Source organism: Stegostoma tigrinum, chromosome 3, assembly GCF_030684315.1.
Source record: "Stegostoma tigrinum isolate sSteTig4 chromosome 3, sSteTig4.hap1, whole genome shotgun sequence".
NCBI lineage: Eukaryota > Metazoa > Chordata > Chondrichthyes > Orectolobiformes > Stegostomatidae > Stegostoma > Stegostoma tigrinum.
In genome coordinates this window covers 59078298-59090539 of record NC_081356.1, presented here as the reverse complement: position 1 = coordinate 59090539, position 12242 = coordinate 59078298, and the positions used below count along the sequence as shown (strand labels likewise).

General features: G+C 39.7%; 1 protein-coding gene across 1 annotated transcript in view; it reads right to left on the bottom strand.

Annotated features, from left to right (window-relative positions):
* The window catches only part of agtpbp1 (ATP/GTP binding carboxypeptidase 1), a 289350-nt gene that overhangs the window by 106766 nt on the left and 170342 nt on the right, over positions 1–12242 (bottom strand). Inside the window, exons 14-17 of the mRNA XM_059644629.1 lie at positions 7139–7255; positions 1942–2729; positions 1200–1283; positions 1007–1093 (exon numbers count right to left, since the gene is read on the bottom strand). Coding sequence (XP_059500612.1) covers positions 1007–1093; positions 1200–1283; positions 1942–2729; positions 7139–7255 — 1076 coding nt within the window. The remainder of the gene's footprint in view (positions 1–1006; positions 1094–1199; positions 1284–1941; positions 2730–7138; positions 7256–12242) is intronic.

Genomic DNA, 12242 nt, shown 5'->3' with positions numbered 1-12242 from the left:
TGGCTTTTGTAAATTTACTCTTAGCTGGGTTGATCACCAATCCTGCCTCCCAAAGTCGATCGAGCAACTCCAATAAATGTTGCAAATGTTCCTCCCATGTGTAGAACACTTGCTCAAATGTAATGAAAAAGGCTTCTACATTCTTCTTGTTAAATTTAGGCACTGCTTGGACATGTTTAAACAGATCCCCACCAGACTTTTGCTTACAATGGGTGTGCTCAATATCATCCTCACTACGCCTACATTCTCCCTTCATCTCCATCCTTTTAAGATGTCTTTCTTCTCTAATTGCCAACTTCTGAAGTTCTGAACCTCAAGTACTGCTGGTTCAAACATTTGCTAATAACGTCTGCAATGTGTATCTAGTTACTTGCTTTCAAAGCTGCAGGCACTAAAAACAATTCTCTCTCATTTCAGTTCATTTAAAAACACAAAAATAAAATCACATGGTCGTTACACAACCATCATCTTCCTTCCTGTCAATTGCCAGCCAGTGCCTTCCATCATACAACTGTAATCACAGTCACAAATATCACATTGTTGTTAATGCCATTGAGAGTTGTAGTCCCAGTTTTTATGGTACTGTGGGACTCTGCACAACTTTAAAAATGATGAACAGACCTGGATATTCAAATCCAAAATGCATTGCTGGCTGATCCTATTTTTGCAGCAAGGAGAAAGAGAGCAGGTTATGACTCTCACAGGGGGAACCTGAACGCAGCAGGGCCATTTGACCTTGGAGCTGTGTTCTAACAGACCACATTTTTGGTGTAGCAGAAGCTAGTGCAAGTATCACAAATTTTTAGAGCAAACATAAATGCTCTTGAAGGATGGCTAGGGTCTATAGAACTCTTTTGAAGTGACTTGAATCACCAACATTTTAAAAATTACAGAAAAAGGACATGTTGCTGCACACAAAGTACAATAAATTAAGCAAATCTCAGCGAATTTCAGCAGAGTCAAGTGATAATTTTTTAAAAGAATACATGTAGGCTGTTAACCTTACTTTCTGATCTGAACGGCTTTTCGAAGATTTCCAGATTCAAATTGTGAGTTGAATCTTAATGTTTCTCCATCTTCTGGCACTGGATAGCTAAGTGAGACAACCATATAACATTGGATTGAAAACATATTTGAGGCAACACTGTGCATCAACATTAGACTGTTGAACTAAAATTGACAACAGACAGAAAACTCACCTAAGAAAATCAAGATCATATACAATTTTGTCAATAATGTCATTTGCATGGATCAGTCTCTCAATATCTTGGAATATTTTTGCTCTATAATAAAGAAAATGTTCAGTGAATACACAGTAAATTGTAGTGAAGAACAATGAAACATTTTTTTAAAAAAGTTGCATGATGCTGACATTAAGTTAGTTATTCCATAAACCTAAACAGTAAAGAAAGTAAATTATAGAGTATCCACTAAATATATTGAAAAACAAACACACAAATCAAATTTACTGGTGTTATACGGAGTATAACTAGTAGACTAGAACCCTGTCTTATACTTAGTGGAATAACTAAAATAATTGATAACTATTAAAATGAACAAAATTTATCCGACAAAAAAGTGGGTTTTGTATTACAATTTCATTCTGCAAACATTATATACATGTTTTTTAATGCTCATGCAATGTTACAACATTGTATATTTATTCCTATTATTTTCGGATTCGAATGTCAAGATGTGTCAGTATGTCAAAGCATCACAAATCATCTTTTAAGGTGAGTATTCATAAGGTATCGAAAAATATCTTCTACACTTTCTGTGGTAAAAGATATATCAGTTAAGAGTACAAAAACTCAGTAAGATGTAATTTTACATGTGGTTAGTAAAAATATGAATCCACTTTCCTTACTTCTATGGCATTGCCTCTATCTTTCATTGAAATTTTTCAATTTGTGTGTGTTGGAATATCACCATCCTACTCACCTTTGTACACCATAGGGTCTTTCTATAAGATGTTCCTTGAACGGAGGAGGAATGTGTCCAAAATAATCAGGATATGCTACTTCATTGTATTCAGGTACAGATTTAGTCTTTTTAACAATTTCAACATAAAGGTCAGAGTCATGAAGTGGTTGCAAGACACCTGGCTCCGGTAATTCAGAAATTCCTGGCTCTTCAGAACTTACAGAGGACTCATCCTCTGCATCAGTGTCAATGCCAGAACAGCACAACTGACCCAGTTGAGAACCAACCTGTTGCCAAGATGGAGGCTGGCCAAATGATGAAACAAATAATGACTTTCCACAACCAGAGAGTTGTTGACAAGTTTTGCTGCAGGTATCCCCCAGTGTCAAAAAGCTGGGCTTATTCTCAACTCCACTCACATGTCTCGAGTTCCAACACTTAACATCATCAGAAGCATTTTTACAGTGCAAGGACATACCATCCAAGCCCTCTGCAATTTCACTATTCAAGCATTGCGCAGTAGTATGGCCATTTTGTTTAAAATACTGCGAGTTCACACTATTTTTATTTTGCTCTTTGTTATGCAAATCTGTAAGTATTGGTAGCTTATGATCCTGCGCAACTCTGTGATAAACAGTAGGTAGAATCTGCTGGCTTTCCGGCGTATCACTTTCTTTAACAGAAACTTTAATCACTTTTCTTTTTGATAGTAGCTCGTCTCCTGCTGTAGGCACAATAATGGGTCCAGGCTGCTGAATATCAGCCCTAGATACACTGGCATGGTCTTTTCCAGAAAGGTTATGAGTCTAGAGTAAAGGACATAGAAAACAAACAAAAATTAAATATTATGGTCAGGACTTGGACATGTTTATCAACATAAAATTCCAGACCATATTAGAATAATGTTTGGGGCAAGGTGTTCTTAAAACTATTTTTGTTCATTATTTTGTTTGATATATACATAGTCAAAATGTTAATTGCAGTATATCCAGATTTATGACTCTTTGTCACAAATATAAGGAGCCAGCCTCAAGTTTAGAGTTAGTCGAAGTAGACAGCGCTTGAAAAGTAAAGAGTATTTTGCTCATTTCAGAGTTCAACCTTGATAAATATTTACATCATGGAAGATATTTCAATTCGTTGCTCAGACTGTTGCAAATTTACTCATCCTTCCTCATCTCTTGAAGATAACAAGCCCCTGCTGGAATATAGTTCCACTGGTGTTATGCGCACTGCTGCCATGGAGGGGGAAGAAGTTGTTGAAAGTTGTCGAGGAGAGGGCTTGAATGTCACAAAAGTGAACAGACCATTTCAGGTGACAGAAGTGACGGAGGATGATTCTCAACTGAAAGCAAAGGTTGGTGGGATAGTTGGTGAGGACAAGGGCAATCCTATCCTAGGAGCATGTTGAAGGTGTGAGAACAGAAGTGTGAGAAACATAGAAGACAAGTGCAGAAGTAGGCCATTCAATAGGATCGCATTTGACTATTCAGCCCCATACCCCAATCTTGCCCCCCACTTTCCTTGATCCCTTTAGCCACCTCTCTTTTGAAAACACAGAACGTTTTAGCCTCAGTCACGGCTCTGTGGTAAGGAGGGAATTTCATAGGCTCACTACTGGGTGAAGCAATTACTTAACTTAGTTCTTAAACTATACTCCTTGGTACTGGCTTCCCCAACCATTGGGACTATCCTTCCTGCGTTTAACTTGTCTCGTTCTGTTACAATTTTATAGGTTTTTATGAGAACAACACTTCGTTCTTTTAAACTTCAGTGAATACAATACCAACCAACCCAATCTCAGGAGCAGTCCCATGAATTCCATAAAAGTGAATGGTGGTTGCAAATCATATTCCTGAGAAGGGAAGGATATATGGTGAACAAGGTTACCTTAGAATGAGGGGACAATGTTAATCCCAGCACACAAGTATTGGGATAAAACCATGAAGAAATTACTTAGAGGTGAGAACATTTAAGCGCAAGAGTAGGGAAGCTCTGGGCAGACAGTATCTACAGTTCTAATCTAAAAGCTTAAGTCATAAGTATCTTAAACCTAATAAGACATTAGATACAGGGACTCTGGTGTGAACGCATTAAGTGTCCTTTTGGGTATTGTACCAGGAGTGTGTTGGGGGTAGTACACAAAAGTTGTTGCTTTCTTCAAATTTATAAAGGAGTATTTTGGGATTAATGGAATACTACTTTTAATACATGTTTAAAAATCTTCCAATATGTAATATAAGTGAACAGTTTGGCTTATTCTATTTTATATTAATTTCTTTTCTTGATAAACTTCCATTCTACCATTAAAGCAAATTTGCAGCAAGTGTGTCTATGTTTCAGTGAGAGGCCACATCATTACAACCAAAGCAAATCAAAACATAATCAAAAATATAATCCATCAAGCCAGGTTCCTAGCTGGTATCAGACTTTTCTGATAACAGGATCAGCTGAAATCATAGCAATCCTTTTAAACAAGACATGTTCTTCCAGGTCTTTAAGATAGTGAAGTAGATGAAGAAAAAACAGATTTAAAGGCAAGAGAAGTATAAACAAAGAGATATTCTCTCTAACATGGACAGTAAGTAAAGCCTAATACTTGGCTTTACATCTGTGATCACTGCATCAAAACCAGTCAATAAGTAGAATCTGCAGAAACCGGAACCTCTTCATGTTATATTCACTAGCATTCTGAAATAGCCTAAAACCTTGTTGACCAGAAACATAGCAAAATAATAGAGTTTTGGTCTTATCTGAGAAAAGATGCTCTGGTTATGGAGGGAATGCAACAAATGTTTACCTGATTCCTCGAATGGCATGTCCAATGACAAGGTAAATGCAGGAATGATGTTAGTGATGACCAGGGATTGCAGACCTGGGGTGACAGTCTAAGGATACAGAATAGGCCATTTAGGGCTGAGGTGAGGAGAAATTTTTTCATCCACAGAGTGGTGAGCCTGTGAAATTCTGTTATAGGAAGCAGTTGAGGCCAAATCACTGAATGCTTTCAAGAGGGACTTATATATGGAGGATAGGGGGAGAAAGTAGAAGTGGGGTACCTGGTTGGATGATCAGCAATGATCATACTGAGAAGGCCCAAAGGGCCGAATGGTCTATTCCTGCTCGTATTTTGTTTGTTGCTGTACTCAATAACTACAGTTCCCAATTTGTGCATTTTATGTATCCACATTAGAGAAGTCATGCACCAGTATAGGACATGGCAAACAAGGCAAGGCAATACATGATCAATGGTGGAGCTTGGGAAGCACCAACGATCAGAGGACCCTTGGTGTGATTTACCATGGTCCTTTAAGGTATCGGAACAGGTGTATAAAGTGATTAAGGTATTAAATGTATACTTGTCCTTATTGGTCAAGGTATAGAGTTTAAGAGCAGGAAGGTTATGCAGGAACTGTATGATATGTTGGTTAGGCCACAGCTACAGTATTGCATGCAGTTCTGGATTTCACATTATAGAAGGGATGCGACAGCACTGAAGAGGATACAGAAGAGACTTACCAGGATGTTACCTTTGCTGAAGCATTTCAATTATGAACAGAAATTGGGCAGATTGCTGTTGTTTTCGTCAAAACAGAGGCAATTGAAAGGAGACATGATGGAGATGTATAAAATTATGAGGGGTACAGAAGTGGTAGGCAAGCAGAAACATTGGAGAGATTGGTGACGAGGCAGCATTGATTTAAGCCAAGGGGCAGAAATTTTAGAGGAAAGGTAAGGAAAAATGTTTTGACTCAGAGGATGGTGGGACTCTCATACTCACTGCCTACAAGGGTGGCAAAGGCAGAAACCCTTATGTATTTCAATGCCAAAGTGTACAAGGCTATGGCCAACTGCTGGATAACAGAATTAGAATAGTTGTGTGGGCGTTTTTGACTAGGTGAATGTGAAGAGAAAAAGAGCCTTATACTGTGCTGTAGATCTCTTTCACTCCAACCAATATTTTGTTGCGTATATAATATTTTTGAGTTATTTTCATTTAATTAGTTCACCTCAAGTCCCTCAGTTATAACCAGATTTGCTCAGAGTTAAATATATTGCTTCTTATTTATCACATCATAGTTTCTAATTTTGGTTTCAGAACCAGTGCCTTGTGCCCGTGTTTGGATGAAAGTTGCAACAAATTGAAACTGATCACTAGTGAGTGAAAAACTGCTAAGTGCTATTTGAGAGGAATGTAGATGACGGATGACAGGGAGTATGCTCATAATATAGTACTTGCCCAGATTTGATTTGCCCTGCCTTTTACAGACAATACGAGCAATTTTCCACATTATCCAGTAGGTGCTAATATTCCACTGCAATGGAACAGTTAGCTAGGAAATTGGCCAGTTTTGGAACACAGAGCTCTACGACACATATAGGATGGCATCAGGGTCTGTGATCTTAGTTATGTCCAACGTTTTAAGAGACAGGAGAGACTGGCTAGTTAATTGTTGTCAAATTCAGCTGTTTCTTTTCTTTTGTTGAGATATTTTGACTGCCATACCAGAGTCACAAATCTCATTCAGCAGACAGGCACACCAATAAAAATGTGCCACATTCACCAAATGGTAGCAGCCAGATCTGGTAGAAAATTCAGTCAGTTTGCATTACATTGCTACCAATGGTGAGAGAAATATGCATAGGAACCAGCAATGCAGTTGGTCACTGATATTAATCTAATGTTATTTTATATGCCTGAGTCAGGCACTCATGATCTCTTGAAATGTGTGTCCTAAAATAGCTGAAAAAGTAAAATAGGTATGGTTTACTAAAAACAGCTCACGAGATCTGTTAAAATGGACCATTTGGCTGTTTATTTCAGTTACATTTGGCAGCTTTACCCTTCGTTTATACCATCCATGTGAAACCAACGTTTCAATTCGTGAAATGATAGTGCAGATTTTCACTCAGCATACAGTAAAGCAATTCAAAAGGCTGCATACTAGCACGAACAGTTACATCAATGTGCATGTCTATTCAAACATTCCACAGTATTGGAATCATCCCTGTTGACTTTTCATGTCTATCCTACCTCATTTATTGTAGAACATAGTTCAGCACAATTTTACTGAACAGATTTTACAGATATAGAACTAGGTTTTGACAACACCAAGGGGAGGGCAAGCAAAAGCTAAAATACGCAATGCTGCTCAATTCTGAAGCATTTCATATAGAAGTGTACAAAGTAGAACTGATTTTCTTTTTACCTTACCTGAAAGTCTTCTGTAAGCTCTGGGAAAAACTGTTTGTATACTTCCAGTTCTTCTATTGGTCGCCCCAATTCATGAACGGGCTTTAACTTGTTAATATCCGTTTCAATATCATCATTCTGCATGAGTGAAAACTTTATTTTAAAACACTTTATTGCTTCTTTATCAGAACTCCAACATCACTGAAAATGTTTTTTTTAATCATTAGAATGGAACTTTGTTAACGTGTTGATTTTCAATTCCTTCCCATATTTGTAAGTATAATTCTATTTCCAAAGTCTGGAAATTTTTACTAAACATATTACATTTTTTAAAAAACATATTCTGAGCAGCTAAAACAAAATGTTTCATAACTTATACACAACAAGATTTGAAATTTTACAAATAGCACTTAAAGACTGATTAGAATCAACCACGGGCAAAATCAAGTTCCAGATGAATGCAAGCCATGGATGCACTTCAGACTAGTCCAAACTGCCCCTTACAATTTTAATTAACATAATTTTAATTTCGTTATCAAAATAAAGACAAAGTTGTTCTGAACAATACAGATAATAAGTTGGAATATATTGAGATTTTCTTTTAAACAGTAATCAAAAATCCTACTTTTACATAATTATCCAGTATGAGGCAGCACTGTAGCTCAGTGGTTAGCACTGCTACCCCATACTGCCAGGGACCCGGGTTCAAATCCACCCTCTGTGTAGAGTTTGCACATTCTTTCCGTGTCTGTGTGGGCTTCCACAGTCCAAAAAATGTGCAGGTTAGGTGGACTGAACATGCTAAATTGCCCATAGTGTCCAGGGATGTGCAGGCTAGATGGATTAGTTTACAAGGATAAAATCAGGACTTCAGGGGTTAAGTAATGAGTTCAGATTAGACAAATTAGGCCTTTATTCTCGATAATTTAGAAGGTTAAGGAATCATTTAACTGAGGTTTTCAGGATATTGACAGGGAAAGGCAGGGTAGATAAACTATTTCCACTGCTGAAAATTCTAGAACTGGAGACATAGTCCGAGAATTACGGCCAGGCAATTCAGGAGAGATATTAGAAAGCATTTCTATACATAAAGGGTCATGAAGATTTAGAGCTCTCTTCTTCAAACAGCCATTAATTGTTAAATTTGAGATAGACAAACTTTTATTAAGGAAGGGTATCGAGGGTTATGGACCCAAGGCAGACAAATGAATTTAGGTAACAGATCAGCCTTGATCCTACTGAATGGCAAAGCAGGTTCAAGGGGCTGAATGGCGAACTTCAGTTCTTATGTTCCTACATTGTCACCTCACAGTCTAAGGGTACGTAGGGAGACAAGGAATAGGTGACCACCAGACAGTTTAAAAAAAGCACAGGCAAGTAGTGTCGGAGTCCTCTGATTTCATCTCACTTTCTAACCAGAATGGAGATAAAGACTGATTAAAGGTAAAGGGTCATCCAGGTGGTGTAGCCAAATCGAGTCCATAACACCAAAGGTGGCCTAGCTATACAGTAAGATACAAGAAAGACTGAGAGAACAATAGTTCTTGGGGATTATGTGCTTAGGACATCAGACAGATGTTTGTGCAAACACTGATGTGAACCAAGAACAGTATCCTACATCTCCGGTGCAAGAGTTAAAGGAGTCATTAAGTGGCAGCAGAATATTCTGAAGAGGGAGGCTGAAATGCCAGAAGTCATGGTCCTTATAGTTAACAATGACAGACATAGAAAAAATAACCTTACATCCTGTGGGTAGTGTTTGAGTACTTAGAAAAGTTATTAAAACGTAGGACTTCAAAAGTAGTAATTTCCAGACTATTGCCAGGGAGATGCTAGCTGAGTGTTACTTTCACTGGCCTAGCAATGCAAACCTCCCAGGGTGGTGTTCTGGAGACACAGGTTTGAGTCACACGTGGCACTTAATCTTCTGGACAAAGCATCAGATAAGGTCCCTCAAGGTAGGCTAGTCCAGAAGATTAAGTCACAATGGAATCCATAGTGAGTCGGCAAGTTGTATAAAAAATTGGCTTGGTCATAGGTAGTTGTGGACGGGTGTTTTTCTGACTGGTGATCTGTGACCAAATGGTGTTCCATAAGGCTCAATGCTGGGGTGTCTGTTGTTTGCAATAGATATAAATGATTTGAATCAAAATGTACATTGTTTAATTAGAAAGTTTACAGACAACATGAAAGTTGGTGGAGTTGTGGATAGTGAATGGATGTTGCAGGTTCCAGGGTTTAGATCTTTCATTAAGATCAGGAAAGGTGGTAAAAGGGGGAGGTGTGGCTTTGTTAGTCAAGGGCAGTATAACGGTGGCTGAAAGAACTTTTGATGAGGACTCATCCACTGAGGTGGTATGGGCTGAGGTCAGAAACAGGACAGGAGAGGTCACACTGCTGGGAATTTTTTATAGGCCTCCGCACAGTTCCAGGGATCTGGAGGAGAGGATTGGCAAAACAATTCTGGGCAGGAGTGAAAGGAACCAGGTGGTCATTATGGGAGACTTTAACTTCCCGAACATTGGCTGGAATTGCTATAACTCTAGAATGTTGGATGGATCAGTTTTTGTCCAATACGTGCAGGACATTTTCCTGACACAGTATGTCAGAGGTCCGACAAGAGGGGAGGCCACACTGATCTGGTACATTGTAATGAACCAGGCCAGGGGTTTAATTTAGTGGTAGGTGAGCACTTTGGAGAGAGTGACAATAATTCGGTTACGTTTAGTTTAGCGATAGAAAGGGATAGGAACATGCCACAGGGCAAGAGTTATAGATGGGAGAAGAGCAATTATAATGTGATTAGGCAACACTTAGGAGGCATAGAATGGAGTAGCAAAATGCAGGGGATGGGTACAATCGAAATGTGGAGCTGGTTTAAGGAACAGATATTGCGAGTCCTTGACAGGTATGTCCCTGTCAGGCAGGGAGGAAGTGATAAGGTAAGGGAACTGTGGTTTACGAAAGAAGTTGTATCTCTTGTTAAGCGGAAGAGGGAGGTTTATGTGACGATGAGACGAGATGGCTCAGATTAGGCGATGGAGAGTTACAGATTAGCTAGGAAGGATTTAAAGAGAGAGTTAAGAAGAGCAAGGAGGGGACATGAGCAGACATCGGCAGGTGGAATAAAGGAGAACCCTAAAGCTTTCTATAGGTATGTGAGGAATAAGAGGATGACTAGGGTAGGAATAGGGCCAGTCAAAGACAGAAGTGGAAAGTTGTGTGTGGATCCTGTGGAGATCAGAGAGGTACGAAACGACTATATCTCATCTGTTTTCACTCAGGAAAAGGAGAATATTGTAGAGAAGACTGAGTTGCGGGCTACTAGAATTGAAAGGATTGAGGTTAGTTAGGAGGAGGTGTTATCAATTCTAGAAGGTGTGAAGGTAGATAAATCCCCTGGGCCGGATGGGATATTTCCAAGGATTCTCTGGGAAGCTCGCGGAGAGGTGGAGGAGCCTTTGGCCTTGATCTTTGAGAAATCATTGTCTACAGGTTTAGTACCAGAGGACTGGAGGATTGCAAATGTTGTGCCCTTGTTCAAGAAGGGCAGTAGAGATGACCCAGGTAATTACAGACCAGTGAGCCTTATGTCTGTTGTAGGAAAAGTTTTGGAAAGGATTATAAGAGATAGGATTTATAATCATCTATCAAGCAACAATTTGATTGGAGATAGTCAACAGGGATTCATCAAGGGCAGGTCATGTCTCACAAACCTCATTCAGTTTTTTGAGAAGGTGACCAAGCATGTGGATGAAGGTAGGGCAGTTGACATGGTGTACATGGACTTCAGTAAAGCCTTTGATAAGGTTCCACATGGTAGGCTATTGGAGAAAATATGGAGGCATGGGATTGAGGGAGATTTAGCAGTTTGGATTAGAAACTAGCTTTCTGTAAATAGGCGAGTGGTGGTTGATGGAAAATATTCAGCCTGGAGTCCGGTTACTAGTGGTGTGCCTCAAGGATCTGTTTTGGGACCAGTGCTGTTTGTCAGTTTCATAAATGACTTGGACGCAGGCAGAGGTGGATGGGTTAGTAAGTTTGCAGATGATACTAAAGTCGGTGGAGTGGTGGACAGTGTGGAAGAATGTTGCGGGTTGTAGGGAGACTTGGATAAACTGCAGAATTGGGCTGAAAGGTGGCAAATGGAGTTCAATGCGGATAAATGTGAAGTGATTCACTTTGGGAAGAATAATAGGAAGGCAAAATACCAGGTCAATGGAAAGATTCTTGGTAGTGTGGATGTGCAAAGGGATCTTGGTGTCCATGTACATAGATCCCTGAAAGTTGCCAACCAGGTTGATAGTGCTGTTAAGGTGGCTTACGGTGTGTTAGGTTTTATTGATAGAGGGATTGAGTTCTGGAGCCGTTATGTCATGCTGCAACTGTACAAAACGCTAGTGCGGCCTCACTTGGAATATTGCGTGCAGTTCTGGTCGCCCCATTTACAGGGAGGATGTGGAAGCACTGGAAAAGGTGCAGAGGAGATTTACCAGGATATTGCCTGGTCAGGAGCAAAGGCCTTATGAAGAAAGGCTGAGGGACTTGGGTCTGTTCTCATTGAAGAGAAGAAGGCTAAGAGAGGATTTAATAGAGACATTTAAGATGATCAGAGGATTAGATAGGGTGGACAGTGAGAGTCTTTTTCCGAGGATGATGACGTCAGCTTGTACGAGGGGGCATAGCTACAAATTGAGGGGTGATAGATTTAAGACAGATGTCAGAGACAGGTTCTTTACTCAGAGAGTGGTAAGGGCGTGGAACACCCTGCCTGCCAATGTAGTTAGCTCAGCCACGTTAGGGGCATTTAAACAGTCCTTGGATAAGCATATGGATGATGATGGGATAGTGTGGGGGGATGGGCTTAGATTAGTTCACAGGTCGGTGCAACATCGAGGGCCGAAGGGCCTGTTCTGCGCTGTATTGTTCTATGAAGGTTACCAGACGAGACTGCACGATGTAGATCAATGGAAAGTTGGGCACAGAGACTGCAGATGGTGTTTAATCCAGACTAGTGTGAGGTGATACATTTTAGGAGGTCAAGATGAGAGCATACACTAAATAGCAGGACCCTTAGGAGCACTGATATATGGAAGGATCTTGGAGTCCAAGTCCAATTCTCCCT